We start from the raw sequence: 22642 nt of genomic DNA on the forward strand, positions 1-22642 counted from the left end.
ACCCTGGCGATTAAACAGAATGTCACACTGCTTGACAAACTTAACGCAAAAAGCAGACATTTGTACTTAACATACAAGTCAATCCTGTCTTATATATGTTCTTATTGTGTCCTACAGCATCTGCCCCATCTCCCTAAAGCCATTCAAAGCTAATACTTTAGGGTCATTGGGTTAATCTGTAAAAAAGCCCTCCAAATGAAAAACTCATTTAGTGTGGTGTGTTGTGTTTGTCACCAGAGGGTAAGGCCTTATCCCCATGAAAACAGAACTTTCCCTATACAATCTTTTTTTTTCTTCTGTTTTTTTTTCATATGGCATTCTCTTAATGAATGTTTTCATCCACAGAGACACCCCAGAACGACTGTAGACGCTGCAGTACACATGCCAAGCCTGTATGTGACGCTGTAAGGCTGAAAGATAAATGTAGAAGAAGATGTGAACGAACCAAGTCAGAGGGACTGAAGGAAAGAGCATAATAGTTAACATAAAGCAAGTAGACCAAGAACAAGACAACAACACAGCAGATGTAACAGGAAGAGAGAGGTGGAGCTATGACATCATCATTCTCCCAAACTAGTGTATTGCTTGTACACATGATTGGCATTTTGAGATTTTTCCATTCTAGGACCAAAAAAAAGGCATTTTAGGACTTCCAAAACTCTTATTTTAAAAAATAAAATTCTGTGTAGACAAAAAGCCAAAACGACATAAAAAATTTCCGCATTATCTTAAAGCTCACATAGAGTGGTCCTGTGGCACATATATGTATGTATATTAGTTATGGAGGTCTACTTATACATACATTAACTTGTTTCTATGGTCAAAAAACTCCTAGTTTCTGTAAACGAGCAGATAGAAATCTCTCCTTACTGACGCTGTCCTCAGCCACAGTGTTTCAGACTGAAATCTCACACCCAGAAGACAGAGTGTGTTGTGATTGGCCAATACCTGGAAGTGACATAATTAGCACACCAGCTCTCAGAAGCGCAGCTCCCCCCACTGCTACTCATTATCAAAACATTGTTTTTCACTGTTTAAAAATAGAGTCAGAAGACACGGTCGCTCGTGAAACACCTCCACAATGAAAGTTATTCTTCTTCTGCGGTTCTATGTACGCAACCGGATGTGCCCGGACTAGTGCCCGGAGCAGGAGGATCTGCTGTTCAGAAGATCTGCTGTTAAAAAAACAGTGTTAATTGGAACTTCCGGTCTAGGTCTGCTTTGAACATGTCCTTGTGTGTACGAGCCTGGTGAAAGTATCACTGCCCCATGTGTCCTTTGGGCATTTGCATGGCGGTAAAAACATCTGGAGGCCTTTGTTATGTTATGCCCACCAAAACTGTTAAAACTGTTATGCCCACCAAGTGCACTTATTTAGTCGGTTAATATACATTTCATACATTGTAAAGCAGTGCCAAATGCAACACAGTATAATTTGCTCAATGGGTCGACTAAAATGTTCATAATCTAAATTAAATTTTTCAAACATAGCATTATATATTATTAATGTGATAAAGATGAATGAGAATTGCTGGAGCAAAAACAGCCAAAATATAGGCTTCTCTGTCTTAAATTGGACTCATTAGACTGACGAATGACTGAGGTCATAGGTAACCCATCTGTTTATTCACCACTACATCATTATCGGCATGTAACCAGAAGTGATAACAAATCTCTTCAAAGTTAGGTCTGTTATAGTACAAAGTGAGATGGTGTTTTTTTCTTCTTTTTTTCACATAAAAGCATTGACAGCACAGGAGGTATTTTGTCAAGATGAAACAATCTAATCCTCTATTTCACCTCCTTGTAGTTCTCGCCTCCTTGTGTGTGTGCGTGTGTGCGCCGTCAGCCTACAGCACAATAGACAGCCGTTCTGATAAAAGTGTGCAATAGCCAGTAAGGATATCCGGCTGCCTTTCTCTCCGCTCTCCCCCCCCCTTTAATGAGGGTGTGTGGAGCTGTGGTTTATCCTGCCACTCTTTCTTTCCAATCCCCCCTCCAATCCCCCAGGTCTGTAGCTGTTTTCTTCCTCCTTATTCTATGGAATAAGAGGAATGTTTTCCGAGTAACTTTTCCCTCCAAGCCCTTTTTCAGGTTCCGGAGACATGAGGGGGCACGTCTATTGGAGGAAGACTGTATGTTTATTCAGGACAAGTTGAAGCTTGGTGCTAGAGGGGATCCAGATTTATGTTGAAGAACACTTAACACTTTAAACTTGATACACCCAGTTTTCCCAGAACACATGGCATTGCTTTAGTTTACACAGCAACATATTCTATAGACTTGGGGTTAGGGTTATTTTTGGCAATCCTTTTTCCTAAATATTGTAATGTGAGTTTGTTTACCAATGTGATTTTAACTTTTAATTATTCCCTTTTAATCAACTAAAATTTCCAGTACATTAATCTGTGTAATGTCCTGACCTCTGTGTGTCTCTACCACCGCCGCGCTGTACGTTTGCACCTTTACTCAACACGAGCACATCAACGGCTGCCACCGTAAATCACACGAGCCGATAGATCATCTTTGATTAACTTAACGTCAAATCAGATAAATCAGCCGCTCACTCTGCTGAATTAAATCCGTTGTAATAAGAGAAAAAAGGGAATCAATCAGCTAATCAGAGCTCCTGTTAGTCTGCCAGGAGACTTACAAAGACTCGTTGTCTGATCTAAGTCTGACAGATTGAGACACACACACACACACACACAGCCACGCTAGCATAACAACTCAATCACATTTACTCTATTTGTGCTGAGCCTAACCGTTTTTTTTTTGTTTTGTTTTTATGAAGACATGGCCTGTTATTGAAAAAAAAAAAAAAAAAACCTGAAAAATCTTGTCTGAAAAACAAGCTGTGCCCACTTATTGAGACCCAGCAGATTCATTTTTCTGAATTAATTGCAGACATGGTGGAAAATCCCTCTTCTCGAATAGTAAGTTTACACTGAAATCATACAAACAAAATACTTTCTCCGAAGCACAGCAAGGAAAAAAAGAATGATGGCTGAGCGTCTCCACCCATATGGAGTAGAAGTATAACACACATTCTTTCAGCATATGGGAGTAAACAGCCTCTCTGCCCCGTCACTGCACAACTTCATTCTTTCAATAAAACCACAGATTAGGACAAGAATCAGTTTTTTCCATCATTTATTTCGCAAATGTGACATAAACACTTGCAAAAAACATCTTTAAGTTGGTCCAGTAAAAAAAAAAAAAAAAAAAACACTTGAATGATTTAATACTTTGTTTTTCAGCTTTCAATTCTGTCAAGTAAATTTGGAGTCTATATTTAAGTCTAAATGAGGGAGCGGATTGTTTGTAGGTTTTGAAAAAGAATTCTTTTAACCATACATGAATGTCCAGAAATCAACCTCGTTTCCTAAAGCAAAGCTAAGAAAGAGTCAAACGACTGGATAGAAATGGCATCAATATCTACATTAGAAAGGGATTAGCTGACTATAAAATGTACACTTATTAAAAAATTTAACTTAAATTCACATTCATATATAAAACTTACAAAACCTGGATCTTTCAAACCTAAAAATATCTTTTTTTTCTGTTACTGTTGAAAGATCATTTTAAATTACCATAGATTTAATGGATTATTTCTGTATTGTCAGCATCATTAATGTAATCATCTCTGCCACATAGTTTTTGTTCTTTTTTTTTCAAAACTTTTTTTTTTTTTGAATAATTTCAAAAACAAATAAGTCAATAAATTAACATGCTACCTCAGTCCCTGAAAGCCAATACTCGACTGTGTTACTGAATGAGAGTAAGACAGGTGTTTGTGTAGGTGAGTGTGTTTTCCGTGTGTGTGTGTGTGTGAAGAGAAATATAGTACACATAACCTGTTACCATTCCTGCCTCAAACACAGCGTAGGGTCGGGTGGGATGGGGGGGGGCGGTATTTCAGAGTCCATACAAAAAATAATTCACTGTAAATATATAATATATATTTATACATATTTGAATATATTTACAAATATACCCAGCACTATACATTATACTGTGTATTTTTTCTCTCTCCAGAATAATTGGGAAGTTTTATCAAGAGAATTGAAAAAGAAATGCATCAATATTACAAAATAAACAGGAGAGTAGTTCCTATATGTGCTCTCTTCCTATTCCTCTGTTTTGTTAGTCGGAGCTCCGTCTCCCGAGTCCTTTTTTTTTCCTATACATCGTCCTCTTCTCGTCCCTTGTTTTTTTCAGTTCACACGGATCCATACATTCCTCCAGGAGCAAACAAAAGTCTCAAAATGCCAGCCACTGGAATGGGATCGCCCAAACACGTAATGCCTCTCTGGTTACAAACATGAAACCCCGAAATTCAAAGTCTTGAGTATGTACATGAAGGGAGAGGAAGAGGATCCACCCCCGCGGTGAATGCCGGTCCGTTCAGTCAGTAAAGAAACAGCCTCTTGCAGGGTCCCTGTCCTCTCATTTAAGACCTCATGTGAACATGTAGTGTGTGTAGTGTGTGTGTGTGTGTGTTTGTGTGTGAGCACATGGCAGTAAGAGTGTGTGACAGCAGCGCTGCCACCAGCCCAGACCCTTCTGGGGCTCTCCGTCAGTCCATTGAGAGCCAGAGGGATTATGAGGAGGGGCAGGAGGTTGAGTTGATGATGGAGAAGAAGTCTGGCTGTGTGTGTGTGTGTGTGTGTGTGTGTGTGTGTGTGTGTGTGTTTAGGACATTTCGAAGGGTAAGAGAGGGGCTGACCGAGCTGGGGTAGAGAGGGGAAGGTGCGTGGCTCATGTTTTAACATTTCCATTGATGTGCTGGTACTTGGGGAGGCAGGGCTCGTCTGGTAAGGGGTCGTGGGAAAACACGGAGTCGTCACTGGAGGAGCACGAGCTGCGTGTGTCTGGGAAGCTGGGGGAATACTGCTCTGTTGGGGCGCACAAGTCCAGATACTCCTGTGAACACAGAGATGGTTTGAATGAGATCATTTACACCCAGACACAAGCTCGTATATTACAAAAAAGGGGGGGGGGGAATATTCCAAGGCGTAAGGTGAAAGTCGTAGAGCAAGCGAGCGAATATAAATATAGTGCTGACAGTCAGTCAACAAGAACAGGGACTTTCCAGAGGAGGAGAAGAGAGGTGTAGGAGAGTATAACCTCTATTATGTTATTCATTTAAATCACACATAATCACACTGACTGTATTTAGGAAACACAGCAGAAAACAAATCGTATCTCCTAGATATTTGTACTTGCAGGTATAAAAAATCAGAAGTTGGTTGATTTAGTTTTGGTCTTATTCTGTGGTGACGTTGGGTAAAAGAGGAAGAGACCTACGGCACCTTAGCTTTTACAACATCACCAAGTTCAGTCCAAACAAACCTGACATCTGCTCTGACGTGACTGGTAAAAGAGGGTTGGTAAAAAAAAAATAAAAAAAATAAAGGCACTGGCAGGATGCAGTGCTGGACGAAGATTATGTCTTTCCTGGCTGTTATTGGTAATAACTGTGAGGAAGAAGAGTTCTTGGGGTTTTGTTGAAAATTAGCACTGGCTTCCATTTTCCCAGCTCAACACGAGAAGGCTCACATTACTGAAAACGACCACATCTGCCAGCGGTTTGAGGCAAAGGAAAGGGAGGGGTGGTGGTGGGGGGGCCAAGCAAAGGCTGCTTTATTCTATTTCAAATGTTCAAACTCAATGTTGGGTTTTTGGCATAAATATCCAAAGCTCCAGCTCCTCAGCAGACGAGTTTTGACAGCTTTCCATCGACGGCCTCTTTTCACATTGGCACGCGGATATTAAACAAGACAAGAAGGGGGATGGAGAGAAACGCAGGCCATTACAGGGAGCGAAGGAATGGATGAGAGGATTGGGTAACTTTGTTGGGGTGCAGTGCTCAGCCTAGATCAAGAGATCTGACCATGTCTTTGGTCACCATTTAGTCCCCGTGTCAACAAAATTGCTGTCAATGCTCCTAAAACTTTCAGCTTTAAGTTCTGTTGAACCAGGCAGACACTGGACAGCGTGTAATTTGGTTTGGAAGGACGAACTGTGTAACTGTGTGTAGGAATGTAACATATTCTTCGATTTTACTGTCATGAAACACTGGATATCGCCAGGAAATTATACTGTTCATGTAGTGTGTTTCCTGACCACCCGGAATTTTTGAAACTTTATGGAATAAGAGTGTGCGTGAAGGACAATGACACTCACCTCATTAGTGTTGAGGGTGAGGATTCTGTCCAGATCCTCGACTAGCTGCTTGAAAGTGGGTCTCTGGGATGAGATGGCATGCCAGCAGTCTTTCATCATCATGTACCTGAGGGAGCGAGGGAAAATTATGATTAGTCAACACGGAAGGGAACGAGAACAGTGTAAATGTGTGTAGTTAGTTATTCCAATCTCAACCTGTGTCACTGCTCAGTCAACTCATTTTCAAGTTTCTAAAAGAATATGGGTGAATTCCAATTCCTTGCTTAACCCTCTATCTCAAAAATGTGCACTCCCTCTAGTGCAAGTGCTGTCCCGATTCTCAGAAAAATGAAGTTGAGGGGCAAGTTTAAGGGCTGTATCGCCCTCAATATTGAAATTTTCCGAGACCACCCTTGGGAGAAAGGGCTACCCAGAATGCATTGCGTGTCTTCACATAACAAAGATGGCGCCGAAAGCAGCGAAACGAGTGTGCTACAAATTAAGTCTTTTCTTTGTTAATAGAGATATAAAAATTATGAAAACCATTGTATTATCTTAGTTTAAGCAGATATTATGGATTACTGACGTCATTGTTGCGTAACAATTATTTTTATATTACGATCTTTTGTCAATAGCCGGCCGGTGCGGACACGCGATTGTTTGCTATCGTTTACTTTTCAATAAGCCGTGGTGTGTGGTAACTGTCAGCTGAATATGTCCGTGGTTGTGGTATTTGTATTTGAGTATCATCTTATAACTAACTGACAACCTAATAACTTGACTGACAAACGGATCGTAATAAATAATAGTGACGTAAATGTGTTCTTCTTCTTCTTTATGGAGTTGACAGACTGGACGCAGCTTTCGCGTTATTCTGCCCCCCACAGTCTGAAGACGTATCTGCATTTAAGGAGTGTCCCATTTCTAAGTGACAAAATAACCCTCACCACTTGGTTTTGAGGGCCAGTTAAGATTAATGGTTGAGCTTGAAGGTTAAGATAGGAATTGGCCCTGTAAATTAATAAATATAATTTTCTTACATTTTGAGGAGCTGCTTGTGATCACAAACGTGCTCCGCAGTGCTTTAGAATGTTTAAGTACTATAAAGTTTGTGCGCGCGCGTGCGTGTGCCTTTGCTCTCTACTTTGTTCTCCAGTGTGAACTGTTCCACTATCCACTGACTGAGGAGGACTCATTGTGAATGAGGACACTGATATCAGCCAGTCACAGCTGTGCAGACGCCTGACAGAGTGGACACAGTGCCCCAGAGTCATGGATCGATAGAGACTGGAATAAGGCTGAGTCACGCTGTTAGATAGAGCAAATCCATTTTTGAAATCAGCTCCTTTGGAGAAGATGCCGGTTTGGCATTAAAAGAAAAGCAAAACTTACAGCTCATTGGTGCAATTTCCAGGCTTGTCCATGCGATGGCCCTCTTTCAGCAACTTGAAGAGCTCTTCAACAGGTATGCCAGGGTAGGGTGAGCCCCCGAGGGTGAAGATCTCCCACATCAGCACCCCAAACGACCACCTGGTCAAAGAGAAACATGGATATATACATGAATAATCTTGTCATGATATGAGAAGGAATGCCACTTTGTTCGTACTCCCAGTGTAACTAATAATACGTAACTTTGGGCCCAAAGCAGTGTCACTTTCCTTTAACCCACAGATAATTTACAGAAAGACACTGAACCAAAGTTTGGAAACAACTTCAACTCTGTGACAGCAATGGTGTCAATGCCCTCTTTCTGCCGTCCGGTGGCTTGTGGCGCAAACCCGCTGCCTGTGCCACTTTGGCCCTGATCTCAATGATGGCTTTTGTGCCCGGCTGGCCGGTTGCACAGGCTGCCATTGTCCAGTCCCACCACACCAAAACAAACAGAAGACCACCCACAGCAGACAAAAGAGGCCGGAGGGGTCCAGCAATGGCTAGTGAATATTAACTATTAACTACTTCCTCCTCACAATATCCGGTATTTAACTGTCAGCAATTCCATGCGACTGATTCCCTCCTCTGCCATCTGCGCTGTATGTTTATTTAACAGCTGTAGAGTATTTGAAATGAATTATGCCCTAATAGTGTCCACACTAAAGTCTGTATTATAATGCATGGAAACATTTGTAATAGACAAACGTGCAGTTTGCGAAAATTCACAATTAAGACAGCCACAGGCCATGTTAGTGGTCCAAACAGACAAGGAGGCATGGACAGGCAGGTCGGCTGTTTATCAGTTCCTCCATCTGTTTACACAACCAGTCCCAGGTTTGGGACTCTTTCCTCCTATCTCTGAGTCGTATCTCTACACTTTGTTGACACACTCATCTCTCCTTTCTGTGCTACTTTGTAACTGTCTCTCAGTGGATGTCACTGCGTTGGATGGTGCAGGTTTGTGTCCACCTTCAACAAACCGTGACTTAACAAATAAACACACATGCCAACATGCTCCGGGTCACTTTCACAGAGCTGACAGTTGACCTTATTCACATTGTCTGTATTGTTTGTATTGGCATTGGAATCTTGTTAGGTTCATATCTCATGCAGATAGACGGTAGGTTGTCTGTTGCTTAAGTTTATGATATTGACCAGACGCAACAAGGATATGAATGTCAGATATCCACTCAAAACATGTGCAGTGGTCCTGAAACGAGGTGTAAGAGCAAGAGCCAAATAAATTTCTTTTCCATGTGATGAGGGAATTACACCACCCACCACTTACCCTGACCATGACTACACCTCTCTAGGCTTGTGTTATAACTCTTTAACAACACCAGCGACAGCAGAATCCCCAGGGCCCATTTGTCAAAACAAGGGGGCGAGTTTCATTGGAATTCATGTATTAATTTAATCTGATGTCATGTATGGATTGCGTGTGCATCTGGTGATGTTACAGAGTAAGCACACCAGTCCTGCATCGCCCCAACACCTCTCTTCATCCTCCTTTTCCTGTCATCCAAAATATCACCAAAATGTCATAGTTTAGTATGATGTCCAAAAAAAATCACAAAAAAGTCATATGTTTGTATGTCGTCCAAAATTTGAGAAAAAAGTCATACTTTTGTATGTTGTCCAACATTTGACACATTTTTTGAAAAAAATGTTTTTGTCCAAAATTGGACAAAAAAGTCACACTATACTATGTCGTCCAAAATTTGAAAAAAACGTAATACGATACTATGTCGTCCAACCTTTTACTTTTTTTTTTTTTTCTAACTTTTGGTCCAAAAGTTGACATTTTTTTAGAAGAAAAAAGTTTTGGTCCAAAATTTGACAAAAACGTCATACTATACTATGTTGCCCGGAATTGCACCATTTTTTTGAAAAGGAAATTTGCAAAAAGTTGAAAAGTTATACTTGACTAAAAAAAATTGGGTCCAAAATTTGACAAAAACGTCATACTATACTATTATCGTCTAAAATGGGACACTTTTTTTGAAAAAAATTTTTGGTCCGACATTTGACAAAAAAGTCATAGTATAGTATGTCGTCCAAAATTTGACAAAAAAAAGTTATACTTTTTTATGCCGTCCAAAATTTGACAAAAAAAGACGTCGTGTAATATGTCGTCCAAATATGAAAAAGCCAATTACTATAAGTGAGTGATGAAACATAATTAGCAGTGAGCTGCTAAAATGGGCTTCAGTAGCGAATGTATGCCCCCCTCCATTCTGCCCCAGGGGCTCCTCCACATTATTGATTGAGGCTGTGCAATGGAACATGAAGGGCGTCAAGTGTATGTGCACATTTTATTTATGTGCACAAATTCATATACACAAAGCGATTCTGTATCCAAGTCTTTAAGTGGAGGATTGCTCCATGCTGTATGTTCGTGTGCTAGTAATGTCTCGCTCTCTCTCACACACACACACACAGAGGTTTGCACAGATATTCCTCCTTGTATAACAGTTCATGCCTACCTAAACCCTAACCTTATACTCACCACAATTCAAATCTTAGATCCAAACTTAACCAGATCATCAGATATGAGGATCTGCCTCATGAGGCCCAGGTTTTGGTCCCCATGAGGACTACTGGTCCTGACAAGGTCAGTGTTTTTACAGCAAAAAAAGGTGCTAAATAACAAGTAACAAATACAAAAAAGGTCCTAAATAACAAGTAACAAATACAAGTACACACACACACACAATGTCCTTTCCTAGGGGTCAACATCCAAGGCATTTATCTAATTGCCACATGCACTTTCTGCCGCCAGTGTCTGAAGAGAAAACTTCAAACAACACTGTCAGAACGCATAAGACTCAAACACCAAATAGAGAGGGATGGTCTCCCTTTGTTCTGTTTCTAGCATGAGTTCTCTTCAAGTAAAAAAGAGAGAGAGAGGGATAGAGACGGGTCAGCAAATCACATACCAGATGAATGAAATTAAGAACGATGGGTGAAAAGAGGGAGGGGGAGGTGCTATTTTGATCATCACTAAAAACGATGAGCCACATGTTCAAAGCGTTGCTGACTGAGGACAGAAGAGTGAAGATGGGATGGCAGGCACGAGGTTTAAGGGGGTGGGGACGTTGAGTGGATAAGACCCAGGCTGGACGACTGCAGTATTGTTGCATTCAGAGGGGAGTGTGGAGGCCCAAAGGGAGGGGAGACTTCTGACCTAAGTTGGAGGAGCGAGGGATGGGAGAGCAGTGGGAGAGGAGGTGCTGGTGGGCTCTGGGTTTCTTCCAGGGCCCTTTGAAGCCAGTCAGATTAGTAACACGGCATTGACTACAAGTCTAGCATGAAATCCTCACTTTTGCCACAGACTGGCCAACACTAGCCTTCCAAACCATGTCAACCATGTAACTCTTACCAGCACTGCAGCAAAACACATCACCAAGTCCCTTCTCCTGTCCTCTTAAAAAAAGAACCGTCTGAATCTGAGGGCTGGATTCCAAAGTAAACCTCAAAAAACTTTTGAGGTTCAACTTTTCTTTTCCTTTTCTTTTTTTTCAATATAATGTAATAAATGTATATTAAATACTTACACATCACTCTGGTGTGTGTAGACCCGGTCAAACAGCGCTTCTGGAGCCATCCATTTCACCGGGAGACGACCCTGAGGAAGCACACAGGTAAGGTGGGGGGGGGGGAGAAAAAAGTTTATTTAGCCTGAAATAATTGAATGCTACAAGATATAATTACTCGTGGAAAAGCCTGGGGAATACGACACAAGGCCACAAGAACTGTAGCGACTGCCCGGGAGGAGGATTTCCCAGAGGAGCATTTAGATTGTTAAAGTAAAAGAGCTGATAAACATGGTCCCAGACAAAGAGAGATTATCTCTATGTGCTATTAAAACACTAAGTGGGGAAACTAAAAGTACAACTCTCAAGGCAACCTTGATTAATATCTGTGTGTTAGCCTGAGGGCATGAACAATCTTATCAGAATGACGGTGAAATGGCATCGCTAATGGACAACCAGCTAACCACAAAGTGCATAATTATTAATGTGCACCTACTACATGTTTATAATTGCTCTGCTCCTTTTAGACTGTAGGTTTAAGGGGGGAAAAAAACAGACATAAAATATGTTGTTGTTGTTGTTGTTGTGAGATAGTTCTCAGCATGATGACGAAAAACGCAGCCATGCATTTTAAGAGATGATGTGGAGGCAATACTGCTCTACAGGCAGCATGGGAACCCTCGCCTCCTGCCAAGACACCGGCAGAGGGACTGAGTGAAGCAGAAAGATGAGGGAAGGGAGGGATGTTGAGAAAAGAGAATAATTGGTGGCCTAATCTGACGCTGCAGCTCTTAAAACCATTGCTCTCCGTCAAAGTGTCCATCTCTCAATGAGCAGCACACAGGTTGAGGACTCACATTAGTCGTCTTTTTATAGTAGTCAATGTTATGGACATCCCTGGCCAGGCCAAAGTCAGCAATCTTCATGACGTTGCTTTCTGTGACCAGGACGTTCCTGGCAGCCAGGTCTCTGTGAATACACTGGGATGGAGAGAGTGAGGATTGAGAGTGAGGATTGTAGGGGGAGGGTGTAAAAAAAAAAAAAAGAGTGGACAAAACGGGGAGTCACAGAATGGAAAAAGTGAGGGGAAGAGAAGAAAAAGACAGTTACCTCATTGGATTAAATAAATCAACCGAGAAACAGGTGTGCACTGACATTGGGATGGTGTTGAAATGTTTGCGGTGCGAGAATCGCGCAGAAATCTCAGTGTTACAATACGAACATGTCGGGATAAGTAAAGATTCCTTACATTCTTTGCCACATACTGTATATGGCCATGTCTGCTTATGTGTGTGTGTATGTGTGTGTGTGTGTCACATTCCAACTGTGAGAGGGAGCGTGAGGTCGAGTTTGGCCTGTACCCCCACATTGTGAAAAACGTCATAACGTATCCACACAGTGGGGCTTTTGTTGTTGTTGGAATGAGAAACAACATGGTGACTGGGCAAGAGGGTTGGAGCGGTTTTTTTAAGAGGCACCGTTCCCAAAGTGATGCACAAAGCTAGAAGAGATACTGATGCGTGTGTCTCCTCTAACCTTCTGTGATGCTAGGTACTCCATGCCCCGTGCCACCTGGTAAGTGCAGGAGACCAGATCTTTGAAAGTGAGCTGTTCGTCAGAGACACGGGCGATATCGTACGAGTATTCCATGCCCGGAGGCCGTCGGGCTCGTAAGTACTCCCTTAGGTTGCCTTTGGAGGCGTACTCCACTATCACATAGAGGGGTCCTGCAGAGGAGAAAAGACTCACGTTACCGTTTGTTGAACGTTCTCATAAATATTCTTTTTAAGAGACAAGTGAACCTGAACAAAGTCAAGGGTGAATAAAAAAGAAATCCATACAGAAGAGGAACCTCTCATCATGAATGATGAGATTTTTAAAAACACAGAATACTGTTTTCAAACAATGACAAACGTGTGCTACTCACCATCTTGTGTACAGGCCCCCAAAAGATTAATGATGTTCTTGTGTTTGCCGATCATCTTCATCATCTCCATCTCCGACACCAGGTCAGACAGGTCTTTCTCAGTGGCGTCATCTAGGGAGCAGAGGAAGATGGATGGAAGGTTGTCAAAAAAATAAACTCGACAAAACAAACACATCAGGCCCCGTCGTAACCCTTTAAACCTTTAACTCTGGATTCCTGGGGCTGCTCAGCCAGACAACACCTCGTTTTGTAGGTGCATCTGAATAAGTGACAGACAATGTGGGCTAAAGTTACGGCAGCGAGGGCAGCTCCTCGCACAGACTACAGAGGCATCCTTTCACTGCCGAGGGGAGGGTGGAGGAGGAGGAATTAAAGACGCTCAATCTAGATTCATTATCTGCCGCACAGGCTACTTTTTCATGGGACTGATTGAGCCATCGGAGTATCCAGGAGGTTGGAATGGCATTGCCTGCATTCCTCTTCACCGTTACCTTTACCTGAAGTGGTTCAAAAGAGCTGATTTCCATTGTCATTGTAGGTCAAATAGCCTGCTGCGGTACCTGATCTAACCGCTCATCCCAAACCAACCTAGATCCCCTCCCGCTGCTTTCATTAATCACTCCAGTGCTACTAAAGTGACTTGCCTCTTTGTGCGAGTGCTGACTGAGATCCAACCAGCCCACTACCCCACTCGCCTCCCCCCCCCCCCCAGCCGTCACTCAGCAGCCACCAATAACAAATAATAATGGAAGCCCCTGGCTCCACCTTGCCCTTTGCTGAACATTCACTAGAGCATAAATCACCTATAAAATATAGCCGGGTCGCTCCCGAGACATAATGTAAGCAGTATGTCTCTTTTCCAAGTGGTCAGATTTGAAACACAAGCAATGCATTTACTATAACAATCTCAGTGTGATTGTGCACCTGCAGGAGAACGACTTACCTTTCAACATCTTGACGGCGACAGTTACTGCTTCCTTGGGTTTGTCCTTATCGATGCCCAGGGCCTCTGCCATTACAACTTGGCCAAAGCAGCCTTCCCCAAGGGGCTTGCCCAGGGTCAACCTGCAGCCACCACACAGCAGCAAAGAGAGAGAAAGGGGAAACAAGAAAAAAAAAACAGACAGGACACTGATAAGCTGTTGAAACACAACCTAAAACCCCACTGACCTGATTTGACTGTGGCATTAATTCCCTCCCTGTGCAGAAATAAACAGGTTAGATAGAGAATGAGAGAGACAGAGGGAATGAAACCAGGCACCACGCCAGTTTCTAAACCTCACCCTGTCTTTTTCTTCTACATCGCTCCCTCTGTTACAATCAGATTGTGTCTGTGAGAGTGCTTTATTGGCGCTGTGACTGTAGCCCGTGCCAGGGCAGTAAGGCAGGCAGACATGGCAATGATAATCACCTGATAAAGCCAGTGAGTGGCACTTATTTATAAACCGTTTACCCTGCCTTGGCATGTTCCAATACACACTCTTTACAAGTCATTACCCAGGGCGTAGCTTAGCCTGAGGATGGAATGCTGGCGTTGTGGTACCATACAGGTGGGTCTGAATACAGAACCAGATGGAAATTTAAGTGCTATTTTAATGTAACACAATAGCTGTTGTGTTAAACCAAACTACATTAATATATAGTGAAGAAATTATACTTTCACACAACGATAATCAAATCCTGACCCCTCAACTTGTGTACACTGGTGTGGTTGTCCTTTGAGTGACAGGTGTTTGTCCCATTCTTAAGGCCTTGTATCCTGGCTATGTCAACAATCACACTGGACACTGCAAAGACTAAGAGCCCCGAGGCCGGCGCCCTGTCATAGTAACACAATGCTGGGTCTGTCCACGCAGCCTCACCATGCTCAATAGAAACCATTCTATTGATCCAGCCACACAAAATCAATGTTGTTTTTTTCCCCTCCATGCAAACTGCAAACATTAGCATTCCTTTCCTCAGCCTTCTCCGGGCCCAACATGATCCCTCAGGTGCTGGGATGACAGGCAAGACATAAATAGACCCAAACAGAAAGACCCAGCTCTCACCCTCTCTGGTTGGTTCATTAATTAATATTGAACCTCTTCTGCAGAATGCTGTTCTGTATGTACACAGAGGGTCCAGCATTACATCAGCAGAGTTGATGAGAGATGATAAAAAAATATTTTTACAACCATTTTAACAAAAGACAGACACTACTTTTTCTTTCTCCCGCCGCTTTCTTTCAAAACCAAAGGCCTCAAGTGGGTATGAAACAACTTTAACCTTTACTGTCCTATTAAATCCACCCTGAAGCTTATCGCTGGCTGCAGCAACTGTGACTAACGGAATCCTCGGTGGTGATAATTCCTCTGGTATGAAGCTGAGCTAACTCTTCTCGCCCAAACATGCAGATGAAAGCTGCTGAGTGCTAACCACTAATTACCAGCGCTTCATTCCTCATCATCAGAAGCATGTGTGTATGTGTGAATATAGAGTGAGTGAGAGTGTGATGCAGCAGAGGTTGTAATGATGAGGCGGGGGGGGGGGGGGGCGGACAACAAGTTCAGGTCATTTTACTACAGGGCCACACCCATTTTAGTCTTCGTTGCCTGCTGTCTTTCAGAGTTAATGGGAGCTCACTGTGTTGTAATATTGGTGTTATTGACTACTGAAATGCACAATTTAAGCCAAAGACAGGCACTGAGGACAAAGGTAAGGTAGGTTTTAAAAGACGATGTTCACAGCCATCAGGGGCAACATGGGGTTAAGTGTCTTGCCCATGGACACATCAGCATGTAGACTAGCGGAGACAGAAATGAAACCCACAACCACAACAACCTGCTCTACCACTGATCCACCATCGCCAAGGTCAAGAGTGTAGCGCTGAAAGCTGTCATGCATAACTGTCAAAGTCCTATGCAGGCCTTGAATCCTCAATGTGTTATCATTAAAAAAATAAAAAAAACACTTTGATTTTCAGATGAAAGAGGAGCAGCATTTTAAAGAGGGTTTTTTTTATGTTCAATCAGATTCACATTATGTATTTTGTGGTAATAGCTGCATCATTATTAATATTATTAATACAAAACTAGCACCAGCAGAATACATAAACCTTGTTTTCTTCAAAAGTTGCACTGTAAAATAAGTTACAATGTCACAGGACCAAGACTTTAAGCACATGATGAATGACGAGCCTCACCTGTCTCGGGAAAACTCCCAGCGCGGATCCTCGGGAAGGTCATACTCAGGGATTGGTTCATCGTGTGCAGAACTCCGACGTGTTGTGATGCGTACCAACGGAGTACTAGAGTTCATGGAAGAGCTCGAGTCTGCCGACACCTACAGGGAAAAAAACATTGGCTGATCACCACAGTCTGGGTTCACTGATCAGCTAAAGCTCCAAGACATCACTAGAGGAGTTTGAGTTCATGTGTGAATGTTTGATTGATGGTGTGAAATGTATTGCATTGAGCGGCCTCGTTGGTAAATAATAGAACAATGAAAATATGCAGCATATCCTTAAAGACATTATTGTAGAGTCTGCCTCGAGGCCAGCGTTCATTAGATCATTCAGACATAATCGACATTCACAACTTTGGCAAAGGCATCACTTGATCTTGTCTTTGTCCTCAGGTCTCATCTCCACCCTAACCTTACCTTGACACAGGAATCATGTCTCTCCGCAGATTGTAATCCAATACTTATCACCTTTTTGAGCACTGAGGGAAAAGCATGGCTCATACACAGGGAAAAAAAAGCTCTGGCTTTAATGTTAAGGCAGCAGTGCAAACTTGCTCAGAAATGCATGCCTTCTTAATTATTTAATAAAGTTGTAGTTTTACAGGGTACAGTTATTTGAATATAAAAATCTATCTGATAGTATGTTTTAAAGTCTACAAAAAATAAATATTTTATAATATATATATATCAGTATTAACCTACTACTATATTATTATATATTATATTATTATTATTGTCTGTCATTGTGTTTCTGTAGAATGTCTACAGTGTATTTCTCTCCTCTAGGGGTGTTAGATGCCTTTAGAACTCTTTATCTACTTTCTGTTACCTGGCGGCGCAGAGGGATCTGCTTGCTCAGTTTGTGAACAGCCGGTTGGCCTCCAAAGTCCGGCTTCTTTGCCGTGTTCCTCATGCGACACACCACCACGATGCCTACCATGCAGGCAATGAGGAACACGCCGGCACAGTATATCGCAATCTCCACATAATCTGGGGAGAAGGGCCCTGGCGTTTGCTCAAGGGCTGAGGAAAATAAAGGAAGAGAAGTGAGACTGAGGTCAGAGGGGAAAAAAAACTCACATAGTGAGTGTGTAACACATAAGGACATTCTTCGTTTGAGTAGACGTACACAAGTATCGGAAAGACAAACATAAGACAGATGTTTTGGAGATCGGCAAACTAAACCTAAATGATTTTATAGCTTTCTCCTCCCTCTTCTTCTGCTAGCACACCTACTTTTTTTTTTACCAAACAGGCTTGTGCAGGGATTAATAATCTAAACTCACCCAACAGCCAGGCCTACATATGTCTATACTAACGTTTGAGACGCACACGCATCAACACAAACCCACAGTCAGCAGAACAATATCTGCTTCACTTCAGATCACTAACAAGGGACAGTAGTGTCCTTCGTGCTTGTATAAGGCCTGAACTTCCTGTCGAGGAAATGAGATGAGTTTATATTTATGCATGTGTGTATAGGCGTGCACTATAAAGCACTGGCCTCCACACACACACACACACATAAAAAAATCAAGGCTCTTGTGCAGCACAGCCAGCTGGAGGTGAATCTGCATATAGGAGCCTTTCTCCTCTCTACTTCATATCTGCTGGTCCAAAACCCAAAGCACACACAGGGAAGCCACAGGGCTGATGGCGCCAGTGGTGCAATAAATATTAAATATTACACTCACAGGAAATGGCTTGCCTGTGATCACTAAGGTGTACAGTTTACAGGAAAAAAACAAAACTATTATAACAATATTAAGAAAGGGTTGAACCGTGCCCTGCATCTACTCTCATCAATCTCATTAACGCTCGCTCCACTGTTGGATAGAACTCGCACACAAGCGTTAAACTGTTTCGCCTGGACTGAACTTGCGCCGCAATCTCTGAGCTCTAAAACTGAGCTCTATGTATTTGATCCTTCGGTATGCATAATTACAGAGCAGACATACAGCGACGGACAAAAATAGGATAAAACGAGATGAAAAATGAGAACACACACATCGACAAACACTCACACGCACGGGATTCGCCGTGCAGAAGAGCAGATTTACGGCCCTGATAATTGCGAAAGCCAAGCCCAACTGGAAACTCGCGTTGGGCTTTAGCTTTCGATCTTTATTTCAAAAAGAAATAAGGATCTTGAAAGTAGGCAATTATCAAAGCCAGGAAAAACGGGGGAGGAGAAACGTTGAGGTAAGAGTGAAACACAAGTGAAAAACACAGAATTCTTTGACATGCAGAACTAAAGTGTGGCACTGAAAGATGTTCCCCGAAGGAGATACGTTACAGCAAGAAAAAAAAAGTCAGGAGACAAACTCTCCCCTGTTCTTTGGGTTTTCAGACACTTGAGCTTCTCTGGAAGCTTCACTTTCCTCTAAGGGTTAACAATAAATCTTCAACTTTGAATCAGTCGCCAAACCAGAAATTGTAGATATATAATATTTATTATATGGTCATATATTATTTATGTCCTTTGCTGCAGTATTTGAGCAGTGTGCTGTTGGGAGAATTTGTCTTTGACTGAAAATTGCACAATCCAGACTTTGACAACAGTGAGTAAAAGGAAAGGACAGTATACAAGTGTATATACCTGGAAGCACCGTCAACCAAGCAGTGTGATATGAGATCCCAATAGAATTACCCGCCAAGCAAGTATACTCCCCAGCATCTTCAAATGTCACATTGGGCAAGTAGAGAACTTCTATCTCCTTATCTGTGGTGTTAACACCTGCGGTCTGGGAGAGGAGAAGAGGAGGAGGTAGGAAAAAATTAGGGAAAAAAGGGTGAAAGAAGTAGAAACAGGGGAGGTTGAGTCACAGAGAAAGATGAGGGAGAACAGAGAGAGAGAGAGAAAAAAAATGAGACCCAAAACACCAGGAGAGAAATAAGAGGAGCTGGGTGACGTCCTTCGTGGGGTTTCCATCTAGAGCAAAGGATCATGGGACTTTTCATGGGTGGGTAGGAGGAGGAGGCTTCATAAACAAAAACACAGATAGAGCCCAGTACACCACCAAAACATAGGGAAATGGGAGTGCATAAACACAAACATAAAAAAAATCCAAAAGGTTCCCATCACCAACAGAACCTGCTAAGAGACACCAGTCTATTCCACAAACACACACACAAACAAACAAACAAAGCATGGAGAGCACTGTCCTGCAACACTATACACCGTCTTGACACAGCATGAGTAAGAGATGACAATGAAACACTAGCTGTGACACGCCCAGTGTTTTTTAAGTGTGCAGGTAAGACCAGTGCTTCCATGGCTGCACCAGTCTCAGCAGTGGAGGGAGCAGCTGAAACACAAAGGTCTGACATTAGGTGATGAGGAGAAGGTCTGTGAGCACCAGGAACACCAAGAGACCACCAGTGGGATCACCACAGCACAGCAGGTCAGGGATGAGGCCCACAGAAACCACACCGGGATGTAGGAGGTAGGGGAGGGAAGGTAGATGGGGGGTCAGGTCTCAAGGGTTACCTGGGATGACAGTCAGCCAGCCTGACTGGTTGGCTTGGCCTAAATAATTGGAGACTTTACAGATATACTCTCCAGCATCGTCCTGTGTCACGTTGGTGAGGGTGAGCACCTCCACGTCCGAGCTGTTAATGCCTGAACGCTGCAATCCACACATACACATATTGAACATTTCCAACAGCATGTTATCATACATGACAGACATGCAAACAAACATCATGGCTACGGCTACTGCATGTGTATCTGCAGGAGAGAAGAAGGAGACAGCAGGAATGACCACCAAAAGCCAGCAGGGAGAAGACCTCTCCGTTCATAAGGAGGGAAATGAATGATTACTTTCTAACACAATAAGAGATTTGAAATGTATCCGAAACACCTGAAAAAAACAGGACAGGATTTGATTCTAAAAGGATAAACTAAGAGAGGAAGGAAGGTGAATGTACCTTTAGCACTCGGACATAGGGGTGCCCATCTGGTCCATAGCGACTGCCGTTCTGAGTGATGTGTTTCAGCCACTGGATGTGAGGTTGTGCGTCGCTGTAGACCTTGCAGACAAAGCGGGCATCTTCCCCGAGATGAACTGTTGTGTTGGCCGGGAGGCCAGCTTGGAGAATAGGCCGGTGTGGAGAACGTTCTGTGTGGTGGGGGGGGGGGGGGGAAAGGAAAATGTTTGTGTTTGCAAACAATCATACCTGATTTTGTTTTATCACGGAACATACAGAAGAAAAAAAGGTGTTTCGCAATTCACAATTTAAATGTTGCATAAAGGGTGTGAGAGCTTATCTTTGCAAAAGCAGAGCGACATTTACTATTAGTGCTAATGTTTCCCAGCAACCCTGACAGGTAATATCATTTCTTATCTGAAGCATTTAATGCAAAACAGAGAGTCGGGGGGGCTTTTACCGACAAAAAAACAACTGCAGGAGATGGAGGAGGACTTAGGTGAGGTGTATGTGTTGCATATAAGTTCAACTGCGTGCCAGTCTTGAGAAACACCTTCATATCGCCCCCCCACGTATTCCAGCTATCTACGTTCTTTTACAAGCAAACATTTGGCCAGCGAATCCAAACACAGCGAGACCTTCTGAACAATGCCCCCTTTCAAAACACTAGCCAGCCTTCACAACCACACTGAGGAGACCACCAACCCCCCACACTACTGACACACACACACACACACACACACACACAAAATGACATCACTCAGGCTTGAGCAATTCCCTGCTTTTCCAAAACAAAGCCTTAAGGTAGGTGCAGTGGATTCAGTTGTGCATTCATGTGTGTGTATGGCCGAGGGGGGGGATGGTCAATTGGTGAGGCTGGGTTTTTAGAAGGAGGGGGTAAGAAAAGGAGAAAAAAAAGAATGAGGAGGGAGAGTTAAGGGAGGAATGGGGATCAACAGATGGAGAGTGCAGAAACTAGGCGTAGAGACCTCATCCGTGCCTGTTTGTCTTCCTCCTCCATCTATCTGAACTCTGTCAGATCAGATGATTCCCACCCCCCACAGCATTCCTAGGGCTGGCCTTGTTTATTGGCTCTTTTTATTTGTCCATCATACACAGGCCCTGTCACCATCCCCATCTTTCCTGAACGCAAAAAAGGGAAAGAGATCACTCTCTCATCCAGTACTAACGCCTGCAGAGTACAGTCTGATAAAAACAACAATAATAATAACAACAACTTCATTATACTCTAATGCATCTAAATGCTCAGAGGAGAAGCAGCGTCTCTGAAAACAGAGTCGGGATTATGGAGTAGCACAGATAAAAAGGAAAAGTTTGTGAAGTAATTCTTGTTAAAACAAACACGCAAGTGCATGGATGTTCTTGTATGACCAATTGGACAGACACAAAAGAGTTGTGTTTGGGAAAAGAGAAACAGTATAAGAAGGAAATGAAAAACGGTTGTCCTCTCGGCCTGCAGCATTAAAACGAGGGGAACGGTGACAGAAAAAGGCTCGCAGGACCGAGGCTATTGTTCCTATGTGTGTGTGCAGTAGCTTCTCCTGTTTTTGCTGTGACCAAAATCCAGTGACCCGTTTCAAAACTTAATCCATTTATCAATGAAGTCATTAGCTGAGTAATTTGATGGTAGCAGCAGTGGGACAAAGGCAGAAAGAAGTGTGAGGAAGCGAACCATGGGCATTCCATGGTGCTCCATGCAAGACCGGCGAACTCTGGGTAACCTGGTGGCTGGGCACGCAGGGATCATAAAGGAACAGGAAGGACACTTCGTGGCACAGGATGGCATGGAGCAAATGACAGCGTGCCGCATAGTTGCATGGGTGGCACAGTTATGACTGAGAAAGCCAATATATGTGTATATTTGCCATGTGTCTCTCCAATCTCCAGAGACCAGTTTGAACCAGAAATGGGTAGTTCCTCGAAATGACTGATCCTGCAGGTCACTTGGGGGAAAAAAAAAAGACTGATAAGAACAGCCTTTTCTGTCTCTGTGCCCCCCTCCTTTTCTCTCTGTTTCCCCCCCTGTCCACCCACTATAATGGAAGAAAATGAAGCAAGAGGTTGCAGGGTGCAGTGGCTGTGGAGCCAGACGTGGAGGGGGTTTACTGCTCTGCAATAAAACAGAACAAAAAAACAGAAATGTGCAGTCTGAAGTAGAGCTTTAGCTAACTCAAGAGGGGAGCAGAGCAGGGGGCCTGTGTTAGGGAGCAAGTGTGTGTGAGTGTATGCTCATGGTGTAAAAACCCTCAGGTATTCAATCTCCATCTGATCAAATGAAAATAATACTCCTTATTACTATGGAGACACTAATCAAAACAGAAGTGTGTAATTACAGTAAGTCTGCTCAGGACAATGGAGACAGTCTGAGAATTATTCCACATACAAACACGCTGATCACTGGCCACAG

General features: G+C 42.9%; 1 protein-coding gene across 1 annotated transcript in view; it reads right to left on the minus strand.

Annotated features, from left to right (window-relative positions):
• Positions 1–3237: 3237 nt before the first annotated feature.
• fgfr2 (fibroblast growth factor receptor 2) overlaps positions 3238–22642 on the minus strand; it is a 37252-nt gene continuing 17847 nt past the window's right edge. The window contains exons 7-18 of the mRNA XM_083897527.1: positions 20215–20405; positions 19775–19913; positions 17114–17307; positions 16244–16383; positions 14006–14127; positions 13063–13173; positions 12672–12862; positions 11993–12115; positions 11157–11227; positions 7561–7698; positions 6190–6295; positions 3238–4926 (exon numbers count right to left, since the gene is read on the minus strand). Of these exons, the coding sequence (XP_083753653.1) occupies positions 4762–4926; positions 6190–6295; positions 7561–7698; positions 11157–11227; positions 11993–12115; positions 12672–12862; positions 13063–13173; positions 14006–14127; positions 16244–16383; positions 17114–17307; positions 19775–19913; positions 20215–20405 (1691 nt within the window). The 3' untranslated portion in view covers positions 3238–4761. The remainder of the gene's footprint in view (positions 4927–6189; positions 6296–7560; positions 7699–11156; positions 11228–11992; positions 12116–12671; positions 12863–13062; positions 13174–14005; positions 14128–16243; positions 16384–17113; positions 17308–19774; positions 19914–20214; positions 20406–22642) is intronic.

The sequence above is a fragment of the Microchirus variegatus genome, assembly GCF_963457635.1.
Source record: "Microchirus variegatus genome assembly, chromosome: 11".
NCBI lineage: Eukaryota > Metazoa > Chordata > Actinopteri > Pleuronectiformes > Soleidae > Microchirus > Microchirus variegatus.